This window comes from Benincasa hispida, chromosome 7 (genome assembly GCF_027475165.1).
Source record: "Benincasa hispida cultivar pf3 chromosome 7, pf3_genome.v1.1, whole genome shotgun sequence".
Taxonomy (NCBI): Eukaryota; Viridiplantae; Streptophyta; class Magnoliopsida; order Cucurbitales; family Cucurbitaceae; genus Benincasa; species Benincasa hispida.
The window spans coordinates 58,004,474-58,024,743 of NC_143484.1; the positions used below are offsets into that span (position 1 = coordinate 58,004,474).

At 33.3% G+C, this 20,270-nt stretch overlaps 2 protein-coding genes across 3 annotated transcripts; one reads left to right on the forward strand and one right to left on the reverse strand.

The window, feature by feature from the left end:
• Positions 1–1,532: 1,532 nt before the first annotated feature.
• LOC120082046 (anthranilate phosphoribosyltransferase) lies at positions 1,533–7,337 on the forward strand. Of its 2 annotated transcripts, XM_039037262.2 has the most exons (11): positions 1,759–1,956; positions 2,065–2,248; positions 2,888–3,367; positions 3,465–3,622; positions 3,888–3,971; positions 4,089–4,141; positions 4,352–4,433; positions 4,955–5,062; positions 5,660–5,783; positions 5,919–6,004; positions 6,839–7,337. In XM_039037262.2, the coding sequence occupies exons 1-11, from the start codon at positions 1,870–1,872 to the stop codon at positions 7,058–7,060; spliced, it is 1,668 nt and encodes a 555-aa protein (XP_038893190.1). In that variant the 5' UTR covers positions 1,759–1,869; the 3' UTR covers positions 7,061–7,337. The 2 variants fall into 2 exon arrangements, with proteins under 2 accessions (XP_038893189.1, XP_038893190.1); XM_039037261.2 differs by having other exon boundaries at positions 1,533–2,248.
• A 1,059-nt stretch (positions 7,338–8,396) lies between these two features.
• LOC120081794 (ribose-phosphate pyrophosphokinase 4) lies at positions 8,397–14,794 on the reverse strand. The gene is made up of 7 exons (XM_039036962.2): positions 14,105–14,794; positions 13,332–13,647; positions 13,087–13,182; positions 12,769–12,837; positions 9,941–10,069; positions 9,768–9,867; positions 8,397–8,814 (listed from the first exon to the last, which is right to left on the reverse strand). The coding sequence occupies exons 1-7, from the start codon at positions 14,509–14,511 to the stop codon at positions 8,681–8,683; spliced, it is 1,251 nt and encodes a 416-aa protein (XP_038892890.1). The 5' UTR covers positions 14,512–14,794; the 3' UTR covers positions 8,397–8,680.
• Between the last annotated feature and the right edge of the window lie 5,476 nt (positions 14,795–20,270).

Genomic DNA, 20,270 nt, shown 5'->3' on the forward strand with positions numbered 1-20,270 from the left:
TACAAACTTGTTAAGAATCGTCTCAGAAATCTTACTTCAAAATTTCAGCTTCAGACTCCTCGTGATCTGTCCTAGAGACTTAATTCTTTAACAATGGCCCGGATTCACCCAAGAACAGAACCTCTGGTCCTTTTTCTCCTTCTCCGGCCTTAATCCAATGAGGACATCTTCCGACAGTTTCACCTCTGAAAGTAAACCCTTAGAGCTTGCCAACGACACCAAAAATGTTTGCTTACTTATCAAATGATATAAAAAGGTGTCGGCCTTGTTTGAAGTTCGACCTCCCCTTTTTATATTGCTTTCCACCGCCTCTCATTAAATATTAGGCCGACACCTTCAACTTTCATAGAGTCAAATCCGGTGCTAAGGACATCTAGTATTTTAATCGGTGATTAATGCCGATCAATACAAGTCCAATCTTTTAGCTCATCACCCCATCGTTTAGCTCACCGTTTAGTGACCTCACGCTGATGCTTGTCATCCGACGATCTCACCCAACGCATAGCACACTGATGTCCATCATGTAGTACTGACGCTCATCGTTTAACGCAGCACAGCTATCGTCTAGCACTCACATCCATTGCGTAGCGCCATCGCCCAGCGTGATCGCTTAGCGCTGATGCCGATCGTGCAATGCCAACGCCCCATCATTTAACGTTATCGTCCAACGCATAGCGCTATCGTTTAGCGCGGCCCTTCGCATCATCTAGCACCACACTTTGCCGCACGATCGCTTACCGCATCGCTGAGCCCCGCGCATTTGCTACATGATCGCCTACTGCATCGCTTAGCTCCACGCATTTGCTACACGATCGCCTACCTCATCGTGTAGCGCCGCTCAATGCTACACGATCGCTCAGCGCCCATGCCCGCGCACGCTTGAGGCTGCCACATGCTTTACTAACCTCTCAAGACTTTGGCTGCTACATACCTTCCTACGCATAGCTTTTCTCTTGGCCACACTTTGGCTTTCTTCAACGCCCAAATAACCTCCCAAATGAGCAAGGCCAATGCATGACACAATACTTAGCCAATTTTCTAGCCTCCAACGCATGGGTTATACTTAGCCAATTTTTCAAGGTTTACCCAAGAGTCAAGTTTTCAAATTCAAACTTTTCTTCTAACTTTTCACCCTTTTTCTCTACAATTACACCTTAATTTTCACATCAACCTACTCACCACACTGGTCTCAGTAGGGAACATACTCAAGTAGAGAAATTAGGGCTCAGGGTTCAGTCTGTTTTTTTTTTTAAAAAAGTTAAAATCTTCTATTTTCTATTTTATAATATAACATACACTAGCTTAATTTTTTAAAAAAAAATTAATTGATTTTAAATAAAATAATAAATAAAAAGGAGAAAAATTTTCCATGGAACGCAATCCTTCAATCCCGAATGGAAAATGAGACAGGAACGGAAACGAAAAAAAACCACGAAGATGAAGATGGGGAGTGCACCTCCGCTATCCCTAGAGGCAAACGTAAGCATAGTTGCTAAGCATATATTCAAATCGCCAAAATCCTTAAATAAAATAAAGAATATACTATCAATCTTAAAGTCGCCGTTACCTATATTTGTAAAAAAAAAAAATATTGACATGAAGTCTTATCTAAAACGGTGTCAATTAAACTAAAAAAATAAGAAAAAGAAAAAGCGTCCAATGAAAATCAACCGTTGCAATGTTAACGAAATGTTCCACTTGAGCTCGCCTCGTGTACAGTTCATTATTTCAATATAAATTGACAACATGTCAATCCTTCCAAAAAAAGACTTGATAATATAAATTTCCGGTAACCGGTGTTTCCAATTTTTTTTTCCGCCATTTCCAGACGAAGTTTTGCAAGCGAGTGGGAAGAACACAGAGATCGACATGAAAGCTCTTTTCCATCCTGATTCTTCTTTTTTTCCTGCGCATCATATTCGCTGCCAGAAACACAGAGATCTTCTCCGTTTTCAGGTTCGAACTCCTTTGATTTTTCCTGTTAAATATCGAGGACGTTGGATTAGAGCGAAGCGGATATGTTTGACCGCGAAATCTGAACTAGATTGGGCTACGATGGATCAGTTAGGACTTTCGGAATCAGATATTCAGAGTCCGGCAATTTCCACTTCGTATCGTAGTTTGAATTTACCGAAGCCAAACCAGACGGTGCTGGAAGCTCAGGCTAGGGTTTGTACTGGACCTACTCAGACCAGGCCGCTTGGTGAAGAACAAGCGTTTAAGGTCTTGGATACAATTTTAAGATCAGGTACTATATTCACTACTAGTTACTTTTTTATTCGTCGTTTTCGTATATTACCGGGAGAATTTGGTGCTGGAGGGGAATTCGATTGTTGATATTTCACAAGAAAACGAGATGTAGAACTCTTGAATAAGTGTTCTCTCATACGAGGCTAAAACTCTGCTGAACTTGATGTCTCTTCAGTTCAATGTTTCTGTGTTTGACGAGAAAAAAGAAAGTTAGGCGTCCTCACTCCAATCTCATTCATAGCTAAATTTTGTCATAATTGTCGCAGTTTAGATAGTAATAAGAAATCGGTATGGTAGTTTAAGAAAACCGATATAAAATTTCACGAACCAATTCAGCAAGACATTTTCTCCCGTACGAGACGAAAATTCCTGAGAACTTGATCTTCCTTAAGTTCAATGATTCTGTTTTTGACAAGAAAAATACTTATATATCATCGGTCCAGTGTTGTTGTTAGCTAAATGTTGTCATGTTTTAAATAAACAATAAATCGGTAAGATACTTAAAAAGAACTTGCAATTTTAGTCAAACCAGTTCTGTGAAATCTGTTTAACTGGGCGCTGCTGGATGTCACATTTATGTAATACTTCTATTTGGCCTGAACTTGAGTTTTTCATCTTTTCACTGTCAATGTTTCAGCTAAAGGAGAGCTTAAAAATGAAATGGAAGTGTCACGATCACAGCTTGGGGCATTCTTTTCTGCAATGACTATACGTGCTAATGTCTTTCCTGAGGCAACTCAGTGGAGTGAAGGGGAAAAGAAGGCAATGGCAACATTTTGGCCATTCCTAGTTCGAGTTCTACCTCCTGATGTAATCTTCATTGCTGATCCTGAGGGTTCTATTATGGGAGGGAGTTCAATTGGGCCTCAATTTGTTGGGAAGGGTTCCTGTGAAATGAGGTTGGTTGGTGCCCTTAGAGAAATCTTAGCAGGAGGGCATCTTGGGTATGAGGAGGTCCAAGGGGTGATGAGAGATGTGCTTCCACTTAAAACAGAAAACCATAAGTCGTCGGGAGTTAGTCATTCGCTACTTTCAGCCTTTTTAATTGGTCAACGTATGAACAGGGAAACTGATCGAGAGCTTAAAGCACATTGCCTTGCATTTGATGATGAATCAAGTGAGTTTCTTTACACTGATTAGTATATTTCTGTGGTACATCAAAATCAGACCATGACTCCCGTGATTAAGTATTGAATAATGAATATTGAAAATAGGTCCTACGCCAGTTGCTGATGTTAGATCATTGACTCATTATGGGGAACCTTATGATGGAAATACACGTTATTTCAGGAGCACATTGTTTGTTGCTGCGGTTAGATCCTGCTATGGGGAATCTTGCTTGCTACACGGTGTGGATTGGATGCCTCCAAAGGTCAAATCAGGCTTTCTTTTTCTTTTTCTTTGATTTTAGCAGACAGTTTATTGAGTATTCCCTGCAGATAAGCTTCAATTTAAACTGACAAAAGCATCCTCTTATCCTACTCATTCCATCCCTTCATTCCAAAATCTTAATTGTTACTTGATAGAATGTTTTATTTATTTATCTAATGTTTAGACATGATCTGGTGCTCTATGAACGGAATGTACCTTTTTTTTTAATTTGTTCGTTCAATTCTACCATTGGTCATCTTCTATAGGGTGGTATTACTGAAGAGCAGATGCTGAAATTTATGGGTGCAAACACAAAGTTAATCCCTTCGCATGCTAAAAGGCTTCTTGAGGTTCACTATTTTCTGTTTGATTCTAATATATACATTAACTTTGATCCTGTGTAGTTCTCATTTATCACATAATGTCATGTTCTGTTTTGATCTTTTTACTGTTGCTATATATTCCAGGACGAGGAGGTTGGTTTTGCCTATGTAAGTCAGCGTGAAGCTCGCCCATCTTTGTATGAATTCTAGTCAGTTTGTTAATTATGTCATTTTTGTATATATTGTTGTTAGAACCTGCCTTTATAATGTCTGGACTTATCAGTAATTGTAATAATAATATACTGGTAGTTCTTCCTAATTGTCGTCCTAATTGATTCAACCCAGTTTTGGTATTATTAACCTGTTGCTTATTTTATGAACGAGTATTCTTTTTGTAATTTCTGTAGATATTCATTGGTTGGGCTGAGGGAGCACATAAAGAAACGGCCACCATTGGCAACAACTGAAAAGGTTCAGCAATTTGTGAAGGTAAAAAATCCATTTTTGACATGATATTGATCTCCAAGTTTTTGCCCAACCACACTTTGGCTCCATTTGATAACTATTTTATTTTTGGTTTTCTGTTTTTGAAAATTATGTTTACGTACATTTATTCTATCTATGCTAAAAACCAAAAACCATATACTTATCAAATAGGATCTACATGATTTGTCAGCGTCAGGATCTTAAATAGTGAATATTTTTTTATGATTATAGAATCGTTTACAACAGTTGATTGACTTTGCTCTTAAATTTTCTTTTTATTTGCAACAAGTCTCCAATAATATATGCAGTTTCATAGTTAAAGGGCTAAGCTTGGATCCTAGTTGTATATATTACTTCTTACAAGGCATTTAAATGGAGATTTTAAATTATATTCCTCATATCCTTTAATAAATAGTATTACACAACGGGTCCATGCAGTGCATCTTCTTCCCAATAAATAGCGTAGAAATTTGTTACTAGTATTATCTGGATAAGTAACGTATAGAGGATAATGCTTAATGCAGGCTAGAGGGAAGGAAGCCATTGTGACTGGATTCTATCATCATGGTTATGAGGAACCACTTCTAATGCTAATGAGGAGAAGGGGTGTTCATTCCGGCTTAGTGGTGAAGGTTGGAATTTAATCTATTAAATTATTTTTTGAAATGTTTAAGCTCATCAGTATGCATGAAGTAAAACGGCATTGATATAATTAGACATGCTTTGAACACATGTTCAACACGCTAAAAAATGTGTCTAAACTAAATAAAAAATATTCAACCTAAAATTAAGGGGGAAAACTGAGTTTTTCTTATAGACTGAATCCTCTATTGATCAATCCTAAAGTTTTGGGATGACATCTCCTTCCTCTAGTTATAGCCAACTAAATCTTTCTATATCTTTTAAGATTTAAAATATGATTGGTTGATTTTACGATTTATGTTTTTAGTGAAATATATTTTGTTTTTATGTTGAATTTACATGTTATATCCAAAGAGAAGTATTAATACAATATATACACATGTATTTTATTTTTAAAAAAATTTGTCTCAATGCGTTCATGTCCTACTCTTTCAAAATGGACGTTTCCGTGTCCTTGTAGGTGCTTCTTAGATCATGACCTAATAATTTCCAAATGGAGTTGACTTATTTGAGTGATTTCTGGAACTTACCTTTTTTTTTACAATTGAGAGGTTTCTAGAACTCAACTTGTGCTACTCTTGTCATAGGGTGAGGAAGGAGCCCTGTCAATGACGACAAGGTTGCGGTCAGCCGATGCTTCAAAAGGACTTCCCGTGAACTACTGTTCTGGTTTTCGATCACTGAGCACGCAATCAGCATTTGAAATCGATGGTTTTAACATCAACTCTTTTGTTTTGTTTTGTTTTGTTTTTTGGCTTACTAATTCTGAATATCCAGATGAAGATCAATTTAAACCATTTTGGCATGAAATGAATGCACGTAAAGAATGAAATAATTGTATTGCAGGCGTATCACGTCATAGTTTCAGTCTGGAGGTCAATGCCGCAGACTATGGATTTCAACCCACTGATACTCCAAGAACCGACAGATCGGTACTTTCTTATCTCTTCTATTTTTATTATTTCCATCTCCCTTTTCCAATACTTTGGGACAGACCTTGCTTCAATGCAGACAAAATTTGTGGTATAATTCAATCTTTACCGAGGAACTGGGGAGGAAAAATAGTTATAAATTAGGTTGAATTACAAGTTTAGTCATGACTTTAAAGGTTAGGTCTAGTTTTTGAACTTTCAAAAGTTCTTACATTTTTAATTTTCTATTTAACATGTCTATGAATAACTTTCAATTTTGTGTCTAATAAGTCTTTGACAAATTCGTAAAAATTAATGATCTAACGGATATAAATTTGAATTTTATCGATAATTGTACTTTAGATTTTCAATTTTGTTTAGAGTAGATACATGAATATTAAAAATAAAAAGAATCTAGGACTAGTTTTGTAATTTTGGAAGTTCGAAGGCCAAATAGATCTTGAGAATTAAATTCGTAATTCAGCTTATACATTATAGTAAGATAGAAAGCTGAAGAATGCTGACTAAGAGATGTCACGTTTGTAGCCTTTTTCTGAATTTTGTTCATAAAGCGAAAGAAAATCGAAAAGGATATATTCGGCATGTTCTTTTTACAACTTTCTTCGTGCTAGTTCTTACCCTTTTCTATGCAAATAGTATTTCCCCAGGTTCGAAAGTGATTGTGGTTCTTTCTCATTATTCAAATCTTATATAACCCTAATTATCCAGTGGCTTTCGTTATTTATAATTTATTTGCATTTAAAAATTTACCTGATTTCCTGGCACCAACTCTATGTAATTTGATTAATGAGCACTTTTCTCTTTCATTGATTTTGGAATTTGTGTTGCGTTCAGGTATCAAAGAACATAGAGTTAGGGTTAGCAGGTCTTAATGGTGAAAAAGGAGCAGCATACGATAGAATTGTATTGAATGCTGGAATGGTGGATCACTTGTTAGGATGCGATGGCGCGGAAGATGTATCCGTAGCATTGGATAGGGCCAGAGAAGCCATCGACAGTGGCAATGCTCTTAAACGTCTCTTAAACTATATCAAGATTTCTAACAAGTTTAAGTAGACATTCTCATTTCTCTACAGTACTTTATTCTTCTTTTTAACTTGAAAACAGATTCCTTCATTTTGTTTCAATTTTTATCCTTTGCAATGGGAGAATAGGCCAGTGGTTTCCAGAATGCTGAGAGGGACAATTAGACCACCGGCTTTTTTGCTCATTTTATAGGTCAGATTTATAGGCGTTTGTTAACAAAAATTCTATACCATACCCTCACGTACTCTCTTTCATAAATATAATGTTGTACTTTAGCAAACAATCAATAGAGTGATTTTATACTTCATTTCCCCAGCATTTTTTTTAGAAACAAAAATAACAAATTGGATAATGGTGCTTAATTCTCCATAGCTGTATTAGACCAAAAAAAAAAAAAAGAAAAAAAAAAGAAAGAAAAAGGGTCTGCACAACTATTTTTCTTGTATTGGCAATTTGGATCGGGTTGTAAACCTATTTAGTTATGAGTTTCAAAAATATTTTCAACCCATTTGGTTTTTGATTTTTTATTTTTTGAAAATTAAGTCTATAAGTACTATTACTTTAATTTCCAAATTTCTTCCTTTATTAGCTACATTTTATCAATGATTTAAAAAAACCAAGAAATTTTTTTTTAACTGAAAAAAAAAAAAGTAATCTTTAATCTTGTTTCTAAAATTTGGCTCATAATTCAATCACTATATGGATGTAAATCCTTTTTTTAATTATCTTTTACACATACAGGACCTTCGTTGCTTCATCTTGTTAACATCATTTTAAGATTTTTTTTAATTCAAAAATCAAGCGGAGTTTCAAAAATATTTATTCTTAAAAAAATTACTAAGAATTAAAATATAGTAATTATTTTAAATGTAAAAAATGTTAAAAATATTTACAAATATAATAAAACTCACTGATAGACATGATAGATCTTAATATAATCAAGACACTGATAGTAATCACAATCTATCACTAATTGACATGACAGTAATATTTTATTATATTTATAAATAATTTGGTTATTTTACTATATTTGAAAACAATCCTTCAAATATTTACCTACGTAAAATAAAACCGACAATAAGAGAATGGTAAAAATACAAACATAATTTTTAAAAACAAAAAAATGAAATAATAATCAAATGAGGTTTTAACAAATGAGATCTTAGTTGTCCATTTTTTGTTTTTGCAAAATAGGCTTATAACCATTAGTTCCACTTCAGAAGTTCTTGCTAAGTATTTTCAAAATTCAAATCAAATCTGGAAAACTGGAAAAAATTAATAGTTCTTAAGAACTTGAAACAAAAAAAAAAGATTCAGAGACGGGTCGTTAATCAATCTTCGATATAGTATATATATACACTGACGCTTTGATATGCAGATGCTTCAACTTTCATTTATGAGGAAGAAACCGTCGCACTGCTCCGTGTCTATAAAAAGACAACAGTAACCCACTTTTGTAGGTAGATCATCATTTGTGCATAGCAACTCAAAAGTCAAAATCCAAACAAAAATTATATGCTAGTAAAAAGCAAACATGATAATATACGTCATTACATAAAACATAAAAAACTTGAAAGGAAATGAAAGGCAAGACTGAAGCAGAAGCTCACATGTTGATCTCGCTATCCAAAATGGCTTCAAACATACATACTATATACGAAGCGCAGCAGCTATAGAACCGGCAAGACTGAGAACTTCAAAAGGAGCTTTATTTGCTACTTCTTTAACAGTCAATGGGCACGAATCAGTAATCCAGAAATAGGTAAGCCCGTTCTCGGGATGCCCTGTAAATGATCACCAGCTTAAGGGATGATAACAACTTAACATATACGCAGCCATTTAATTAATTCATTATGGGTTATAATACTCCTGTCACTTTACTTTCGACTTTGGTTCATTTTAATCTTTATACTTTCAAGATCATTTTCATCCCTACACTTTCATTTGCCCACTTTTAAAAGTACAAAGAACAAAATGGATATTTTGAAAATTTATTGACCAAAATAAACCAATGAACCTTTAACTATTTCATTTTCTGTACCATGACTAATCGATTCTATTGGTTGCATACCCATTAGTACCACAGATAATTGCAATACGGGAAGCAAAACTCACAAGTACCAAAGTTACAGATACCCTCAGTACACTAGAGATGATGTTTGAGTAAGGACTCGTCAACAAGGATATGTGGGAAGGATGGATAAGCACAATAATAAAAATAATAATAATAATTATTATTATTATTATTTGGTCAATAATCTTCCTTGTGCTACCAAAATGAACATCAATTAACATCAAATATGTACTATCGATCTTGAGATAAGAGGTTTAATCCGCTGATCCACAAATTATCAAGAAAATAAAGATTAAATATTACTTTTGTCCATATACTTTTGGTTTTGATTCATTTTAGTCCTTATACTTTCAACTTCTGTTCCTTTGTCCTTGATCTTTCAAAAAGTGACCATTTTAATCTCTAAAAGATGAAGTGAAATGAAAATGAAAATGAAAATGGAGGAATCAAGATGGTTACTCTTTCAAAGTAAAAGGACAAAAATAAATCAAAGCTAAAAGTACATTGATCAAAATGAATACTTCCAAAATATACGGATGGAAATAAACCAAAATCCAAAGGATAGGACCAAAGTTATTTATTTTTTTTTTTTTTTTAAAGACACGAATAACAGTGTATAACATGTTTGGAATTGGGAAAACAAATAATAGAGCAATGCAATACCTCCATTATCATGTTCAAAGCGTTGCCACGATCTATTTGGAAAAATCCCATGTGTCACATAGGCACTGATTTTTGCTGCTCCGTGTGCAGCCAGCACTTTCTATAATGAGGAGTGTAAGTGCACTTTCCATAATATCCTCAATTAAAGATTCTAACGGAAGAAACTTAGTTACCTGGCACTCTCTCAGAGTTCCACCTGACTGAACCAAATCATCAACAATCACAACATGCCGTCCTTTCGGTTCTCCCTCCTTTAGTCGCACAATTCTTTGGTCTCCTTCCCGAACTTTGGCACATACGATCTTAAATATCAACAAGACAATTGTATAATCAACACAACTTAAAACAAGGTAAAGCATAGCAGGATAGTTATCCCATTATCTACCAGAAAAATTAATGACTTTATACGGACCCCGTGAATAGAAATACACATCTATCATATGGTACATTGGTCACACCTGCCGGTCTAATGGATAAAAATTTAATATGCAATAAATGATCAATAAAACCTACATGTTTGGAAAAATCCCATAATATCGTTGGGTTTCACTTTTATTATTATTTAACAGGAATTTATACCTGTTTGGTTGTGGTTTGGTTTTTATATGTTTCAGTATTGTTCCCTTTTTTTCCAATGAAAGCAATTGTGTCTTTTAATTGTGTCTATTAAAAGGGAAAAAAAACTTCATATTAAACCCAAAAGGAATATATATATATATATATATATATATATCCACGAGTGTTCGAATCAGCTTATGCGTACCTCGACTAATCTCATCGGACAACCTATCTAAACCTACAACATTTGGATGTCAAGAAAACCCGTAAGATATTAAATCCTAGGTAGATGACCACCATAGATTGAACTCATGACCCCTTAGCTCTTTGACCTTTTTTTTGTGTTCCCACTACCACTGGGTCAATTCAAGATGGTTCCCAAAGAAAATAAGTTGAAAAATATCTTACTATAAAAAGATTTTACTTGGGAAGGCAGTTTAGAATTCTTGCCGCAAGCTTTCTCAATAAAATCCCTCAAATAATCGGATTGCAATTATATATTTACATTTCTTTTCTCCATCTTTTTCCTTTTTTTAGTCTTCAAACAACCTGCCGTCACAATATATCCTCATCTTAGTCCTCTTAAATCTAACTCAACTAATTAAGACATATATAAGACATATATACTCACCAAAAGATCATAAGTTTTGATCTCCATCCATCCTCTATCCCACATAAGTCCAAAATTTAAGAACCGGGCATAGTTTCAATACAAGATGCAATTTTAAGACTTATATTTGAGTTGTAAATTAAGTCCTATTGTCTATTGTGAAGCCAATTGCATGAAATTTGAAGAGAGTCAGCGGCTATTGAGCATTATGGTAAACTTGTAAGAAATTGCCCAGATAAATGCGTGTAGAAGTCGGAGCAATCAGAGGACTGCTCTGTGAAATACTTCAAAAGTGTGTGGACAAATCAGAGACCTGAAGATTATATGGAAAGACGAGATGCCAAAGAAAACAAAGTCCTCATGGACATTACTCGTTGGAGTTCATCCATGGGAGGTTATTAAAAAAATCAGAAAAATGATGTCAAATCCTAATAGGTCCCAGTCTTGTTTCATGCAAATTCAGTTCTTACTGCTTGAATGTCTGTTCAGGGAGTTCATAGTGAGCTTGGATATCTAAACTGCCCAAGCCAGTATCCTACAGATTATGTGTGGACATAGATGGAGAAAGCATGCAAAAAAAATTGTATGGGTGAATGAAATTGGTGCAATCGTGTGGGAGCCGTAGCTGGAGCAAGTAATGGAAATTTTGTGGGAAAAGGATGGGAAGGGAGAAATTATGGGCGTTGACAAAGTTCATGCCAAAAAAAATAGTACTCTTTAGCCAAACCCTTTTGTTAACTCACCAAGAGTAACTAGTAACTATGGAGTAGTTTTTTGAGAGCATGTAAGATAAGGATATAGTCTTTAGAGAGGTCAAAAGATAATAAGGATATATTTTGCTTCCCCTATTGTATTTTTTATCAAATGAATGAAAACTCTCTTTTTATAAAAACAAATGTTAAATAGACAACTAAACTAAAGTCAGGTTGACATATTAAAAAAGGTCCTTATTCAAATAAAAAGGAGATTTCACATAGTCCTCCAAACTTCAGCTCTAGATCTTGCAAATATAACTCTAGCAATGTTTATACTTCATACAATGTATCTATAGATCAAAGGAATCATACAAAACCCATTATTTGATACTTATCAACAACTTTGCTTAGTATTCATGCTTCTGAATCTAAAACTCATACTTGCAAACAAATTACTAGAAATAAAACAACTTGGATTTTCGTGCAAATATCTTCTCTCACTCATTTTAAGCTATCACAAGCTTCTTCTTCTTTCTTTTTTTTAAAATTTTTTTAAAAGAAATATCTACCCACTCATTTTCCTTCAAATATCTACTCTCACTCAGAATCTTATCTCCAGTTCGTTAGTTTCAACTCTGCTGCTAGCAAAATCTATATCAGAATCTTGTGGAACTTAGTATTTTGTAATTTTACTGTAGCAGTCGTGAAAAACCATAAGCATATAGGGGCTGCTTCTATATACATTAAATCCATTACGTGATTACTTAATGGCAGTTCTGTTTTCTAGACAAGGTTTCATTTTATTCACCCTGAGAAAAGATTTCTACATGGTATTTCTCGTGTTTCCTCTCTTACATTCTTGACTCCATAACTTGCTTATGTGGAGAATCGGATATTAACTAGATTGATTGCTAACCAGTTGAAAATAAAAGTTTTACCCGCGAAAATAAGTCTTATAGACTAAAACCAACTTATTCAACTCTCAGAGCAGTGTAGAGCCTGTTACACTTGATCTCCTTGTTTACTGATATCCATTATGGGCCTCACACAGTCAATCATAATATAACCTATTTACCACTCCATTTTTTTTATCCCTGTGAAACTCATAATAATATGTACATATACATAATCTATTTACCGTAGGAAAATGCTGCAGCTGTTTATGAAATCTTTTCCATGCTCCATCATCAGGAAAAGCAATTGCTATCTGCAAAGCAGAAAATTCTGTAACTTAAATGAAAGAGATACTACAACGTAACATCTATTCAACAAATCTACTTCAAAAATCCAGATTAATCTTATCTCACAATGCAGTTTTGAGACAAATTTTCAAAAATTATGGACGATTTAGAATAAACTTCTTATATGAAAACGTCCACAATTATATCAACATAAGTTATAAATGAACATGTAGGAAGAACGAAGAAACAATAGTAAATAGAAGATAAGAGCTCACATTGTCAGAATCTGGCAACTGCTGCAGCCTATATTTTAGCAAAGGAATTCCACTTTCAAAGCAAGGTAAAATATTGTCCCCAAAGTAAAACCTCTCCTGATGAAAGAGAGCAAAAAGTACTTAATAAGACGGCCACTTAAGAGGAGGAAACACTCAAAAAGGTGACGAAGGTTTCTTATAGGCAAGTTATCTTTTAAAAAGGAAGGATCTGCTCATTTTATATTTATAGATGGTAGCTACTGAACCTGCAAGGCATGAATGTCAAAAGTCACAAGGCTCGTCGGTCCTCCTCTTGAAATTGGTATATTCGATAGGATGCGAGCGAGAGTGAAAGCTGTTGCAACATCTCCTTCATCCTCCATACGCTCAAAAGTTCCAGTTGGAAAGAAGGGAAGAACAAGCGTAAATGAGGAGATGAACAATTTCGGCAGTGCATAAATAACGGAGAGTTGCTCGAAGATTACAGCTGGTGAACTGAAGGATGCCAGAAAAGCCACATGCCGTCCACGAATTCCTTGAGCATTAGGTATAAATATGTTCGGAAATCCATCTTCGAACTTCCTAACATAAGAACGTTGCAAGCATTACTGAAAAGGCCTTCTGATTTTGTAGAAATTTTAACTAGAACGAATACAAGTGGAAATTAGAAACTTAAGCAGCTTGTGTTTATCATGCTTTATTCAATGACGAGAGGCACGCAAATAATTTTCCATCAGCAGAATTTGCAAAGTTGTTTTGAAGTGAAATTGCTAAAAGTTCAAAAACACGTGAGAGCTTATCAGTAGCATAATTAACTTCACTGCGCTGCACTGTGCAGCAATACAATCTTGACTGTTGCATCTGCGGGGAAATTCTAGGTCTGAAATGGAAATCAACAACTAAAATCACATTTGATCATTCTGGAACGTCACATCGCTAAGTCGTAGTCGAAATTAAAAATACTGCAACGAATAAAACACTATCGAATGAAGCGTCTCCTATATATTTCTTCCAAAATGGCTAAAATAATCTAACTAACCTCCATGAGATACTACGTAGCTCAATTCCATCAGACTCGGCAGCGATTTTCTCCGCGAGAATTTTCGTCTCCGCGCAAAAAAATAGGCAGATCCTCTTGGCTTCAGTTTTAGAAGTCAATTCCAAAGCCGCCGCCGCCGCGGCGGTCGAAGCAGCAGCCATTGGTATGGAATTCGAAGTAGAAGCAGAGTTTTGAATTGAGCAAAAAGGATCAGTACCAGGAACGCTTTCGATAGTCCACTGATAAGAATTCTCGAAATTCTTGATCTCGCACGCAATGCGGTTCTTGATCTTCGAACGTCCGATGGTATATGTTCTAGAAAATGGCACCGACAATGAATTTCGGGAGGATTTGACGCATGTATTAGGGTTTTTGAACGGAAAGCGAAGGGGACGATTTGCCGCCATATGGCGGATGTGACTCTCGTGACCGGCGCCGTTTTTTGCTGCACTTGGGATGCCTTATAACAATATAAAGTTTGTTCCGGTTGCCGGTACTAGGAAGCTTATGTAGACAAAAATACCCCTGAGCCTCTAAAATCGCGCGTTTTTCTGGTGGGTAAAAATGTAAAAAAAATCACTAACGATGACGTTTCCCACCTTCGTATGGCCGCCTGTATTTTTGCCCTTCTGTGACATCTAACTCATTTCCCACCCCATTCAAAAATTAGAAATTTGTTTTTGTCACCACGAAAATGGAAAAGATTGGTGGATTTGTTAATTTATACACAACGGCCAACACCACCAAACCTTGGAATAAATGTAAATTATATTCTTAAATTTTGAATTATTCCATTTTTTAATCCTTTTAACTTTCAAATATTTTTTTTCATGGCAAGAAAAAAAAAGCCTTTCACATTTTCACATCTATTTAAAGGTGGAATAATCGTTAACATAATTATGACATTAACATATCATTTAATGTATATAATTTTAAGGTGTAATGTTGAAAATCAATTGATGTAGCGATTGATATATAAAATATGATTTTATGAATTATGTCGATAATATATTTTCAAGTTGAAATAAATAATGAGAACAAACTTAGTGTTTTATATAATTGAAATAAGTAGAAAGCCTTGGCATAATGTTTCTTAACTGTACATATGAATTGTCATCTAAATTTATGTTATTTGTTTTTAATTAAAAAAACCTCCTAAGAAAATTTTAAAATTTTGAAAATTTCAAGTTTATAGTATAATCAAAATTACCAAAAATGTAAGTCTATTTTGGACCATTGAACTTCAAATCTTAAATTAAAGAGATATAAAGTTCATTTTTAGTGTCTGAATTGTGAGTATCTGGATTTATTTATTTAATTTTTACTTTTCAAAATGTAATTTTCAGCCTTGAATTTTTAATAATAGATCTAAGAAAAGTAATTTTCTTTAATATTTAATCATGATATGATATTTTAAACAGAAAAACTAGTTTTAAAAAATGAGCTCTTCCTCTTTCCAATTTTCTCTTTTATTTCTTTGTTCCCTCTACCCTTGTTCCTCTCTCCTTTAATATTTTTATTTTTAAAAAATTACATCGCACTCTATCGATTTTGGTACAATTGAAGGTAGGAAAATTCGAACTATAAATCTCGTGGTTCTAACATGCCAATTGAATTATGTTTGGTTTGGCTACATTATTTATTTATTTATTTATTTATTATTATTATTATTATTATTATTGGTAGATAATTAACTGAAAAAACGACCAAACACAATAAATTATTCCAGGATGCTATAAGGAATATGGATTTAGCTTTGTATGAGAAATATTCTAGAAATAATCTGAATTTGTATCAAAGTGGGCTATTAAAAAAATATCCATATTACAGCATTCACATTCAATAAGAAAAATAAGTATGTAGTTTGTAGCTGAAAAGTGACTGTTTCATAATAATCGTAAAAAGATATAAAATATATATATATATATATATATATATATATATGCTCCTAATAACCTTAAATATAAATTCGAAAGGTATATTATATATATTGCTCACCAAATAATTTATCACGATAAAAGGAGCCTTTCATTATATCAAAGTTTCTTTCAATTTTTTCTTTTTTTTTTTATACCAATGGTTGGCGTTAGCATGCACTTAATAAAAACAAACAGGATCATTAAGCACTTTAATTGATCCATTTTAGTAACTAAGAAAGCATATTCATAAAGAAAAAATAGGATTTGAAATTTACCTTTGAAGACCTTCTTCAATCCACAAATTCAGTTTCAATCTTGACTCCAAAAGCTTGTAAATCACCACACCTTAGATTGGGTGGTGAAACCCAAAATGAATTGAACTCAAGGGAATCTTTACGGAATTTTCTAGTTTTTGTGTACAAGGGTTGAAGAACTCTTTTTCAACAAAACTCAACCCCAAAAACCCTTTGCATGTCCTCCTCTTCAGCAAATAAATCAAGTTTTTATTTAATTCCATTATGCAATATTACATATTTCAGGTCTTGAATAAGGGGCTTCACCATCTCATTGGCTCGAGAAGGACTCGATTTAGTGATTGGATCACAAACCTATTGTTCGTTTTAGAATTAATGAGACTAAAGGAGCAAGATGTAATTTTGGGGGTAAAACAGCATTAGACCTAGTCGTTATTACGAGCAACCAGTGGATGGTCGACTTACTAATTGTGGTTAGATCAAGTGGACAAAAATATATTTAAAGTGAAAGAGTGTAACTACTGAACTATAGTGGTGTGTCTCGGTAGTTAACGAATAAAGATAATTCGATTTAAAAAGTTTAACCAATTAATCTCAAGTCATTGGAGTTCATGATCGGTGGGTTCATAAGTTCCATCTACTGGCTCGTAAAAAGATTAAACCTTTGATTAAAATATTGAGTAAATTTGAAATATTCAAATATATTCGATATAATTAAGGTTCAAATTTATTGAAATGAAACGTATTTGGAAAGTAATATATTTAAATATTGATTACATGAATAAGATTTAGGTATTTTATTAATTTAATATTTGATATTAAATTATTATTTATTTATTTATTTAAAATTAAATCAGTTTTCAATTTTTAAATTGAATTTTCAGAAATTGAATTTTCATTTGATTTAATTTAGAATTAAATCTAATTGAAAAATATTGGTTAGTGGAAAAATCCTAAATATTACAAATTGAGTGGATTTATCTCTAATTCAACACTTAGCCCACTTTGGTTAATGCTTCTTGAAGTGTCAAGAGGTTGAATCAATGAGTGCTTGCATGTATTTGTTGAATAAAACTTCAATTTCTGAAATTGAAAGAGAGAAAACTTTGGAATTTTGGAAATTTCAGCAGAATTTCTTCTAACTCTCAAACCCTCTCCATATCCACCCACATCCCTTCTCAATTATGAGTTCCACCACTCTATTCAAGGCTGAGAATAGTAGAGAAGATTCTTTTGGTGGTCTAAAGTTTTGAAGGTCAAATTTATGGAAAGTGGAATTCTTCAAAGGTAATAAACTGAAATCCTTGTATGTGAAAAACTTGTTTTTCAACATGCTTTTGACTCAAATTAACTGTAATTAGAGTGCTTAATTATTTTGTTTGCTTCCGTGTACTGCATGTTTACTTCAACGGTGAGGATGACATCAAACACTTTGATTTTGAGTGGAAATTAGGTGTCTCATGTGGGATAAACCCATTAAGTCGAATTTTTCCAACTTCTTTAATTTAAAATCAAATTCTTAAAATTGAAATTTAATTTTCAATTAATTGATTTTAAACTAAAAAATTATTTTGAAATCAAATTTTAAAAATTGGAAAAAATTGTAAAATCAATTTAATTCCAACAATTAATTTTTTAAAAAATTAGATAATTAATTAAACTGATTAATTAATTAGATTAATTTAATATCAAATATTAAATTAATTAAATACTAATTCTATAACTATGAATCTCTGTTCATGTAATTAATATTTAAATCAATTTTAAATTTATCTTATTCTCCAATTTCGTTTAATTCGATAATTAAACGTGTAATTGTATCATATATAATTTACTAATTCCCTTAATTTGAATTTGAACGTTTCAAATTCTCTCATCACGCTATTTTAAGGTTTAATCCGTCTATGAGCTAGTAGGGGACCTAATAGACCTACAGATCATGGGTTCCAACAATTTGATATTAACCGGATAAATTTTTTAACCTAATTAATCAACATTCGTTAACTACGGGGTCACTCTACTAAAGCTCAGTAGTTATACTCTCCTTACTGTAGATATAATTGTGTCCACTCGATATAACTATAAACAGTAAGTCAGCCTTTCACAAGTTGTTCATAATAACGACTGGGTCATAAGTTGTTTTACCCCCGAGATTACATTTTGTTCCTTAAATCTCACTGATCTTCGAATGCTTAAGTCTCACTGATCTTCTAATGAAAAATTGATTTGTGATCTAATCACTAAACCAAATCTCTCTCGGGCCAATGAGAGGGTGGAGCCCTTGTTCAAGACTCAGAGTCATCATTTAAAGGAATAACCTATCTATTATCCCTAAAATTAGGTAGGAGTGAATTTCATCTTAGACCTTATATCCCCAGCTATCTACCCGATCCAACACTCACCTATGAAAATCTAAGGATAGTCCTAAATAAACAAGTGTTCGTAGTTAGCTAATGATTAAGGTCAAGTTACCTAGATCATCACTTTGAAATAGTCAGTCTCAAACAGTAAACAATATTATAAAGTAAAAGTGACATCATTTCTTAGTCCAATCTTATATAAACTCTTTACATAGGACGCTTCCACTTGCATGTCTCCACATGAACAAATTAGGACCACTTCATTTGTAGCATTTTACAATAATTGTAACATCTACAAAGTGGGTTGCATCCGTTAGTATCCCTAGAATAAGGTACCAAACCTTATTCGTATACTATAGACCATTTGGGCTATTTACTCGAATTTTACCCCCTCTTATGTCTCTACATAAAGTTCAAGTACTCATGTAATAGCCATGGATCTTAGTTTATTGGATTTAAGTTATTTCTAAAATGAAATGAGCAATTCATGCATTCAACAACAACTTCATTGAATCAAACTTCAATAACATCTCTATTGATCAACAGAATAAGTTTATTGTTTACAAACCATGAGTTTTAAGACATAAAACCCAACAAACACCCAATTGGACTAATACTTCAATAGTAACACACATTTGTGCACATGATGTTTAGTTTTTAGAGAGAAATAAAATAAACTAGGGCATCACATACCCATAGTTTGTCTTTACTAGGTATCATATACCTATGAGTTTTTCTCTCACTTGCCCTAGATTATATAACCCGACCCTCATACACTTTAGCCGAGAGGACCCTTGTAAACACATCATTATACAATATACTTCTAATTAATTAACAAATAGGGAACGGATCTTATACCCTCGATTAAATAATTTGGAAAAAATGGACTTAATGGGTTTATCCCACATGAGACAGCCAATTTCCACACAAAATCAAAGTATTTGGTTTCATCTTCATGTCAATTTAAGATTGCATAATGGAACTGAATAAAATTCAATTCATTTGCTGAAGAGGAGGACATGCAAAGGGTTTTTTGGGTTGAGTTTTTTTTTTGAAGAATTCTTCAACCCTTGTAGACAAAAACAAAAAAACTCCATAAAGATTCCCTTGAGTTCTAAGTCATTTTGTATTCCACCACCCAATCTAAGGTCCAAGAGAATAGTAGGAAAGATTCAATGGTCTACAAGCCTTTGAAGTCAAGATTGAAGTTGAATTCGTGAATTAAAGAAGATCTTCAAAGGTATATTTTCAAACTCTATTTTTTTCTTATGAACATATTTTCTTAGTTGCTAAAATTGATGAATTAGAGTGCTTAATGATTTTATTTACTTTTGCTAAGTGTATGCTAACTCCAACAATTTTGAGGAGGGGTTGAAACTCAAAACTCAAGATTAACAACACACATTCATGTTAGTATCGGTTTGGATCGACTTGAGAAATTTCTTTTTTTCAAAAATCTCATTTTTATTTAAATATTTTTAACAAAATTTATCGAAGATATACTTCAAAAGTAATTTTGATTGGTGGTAAAATATATATATATATATATTTTTTTTCAAAATCAGTTATTTTTTAAATTAAATCCATTCCAAACACATCGAATTATGCTACGTTGCATTGAGATATCATTTTC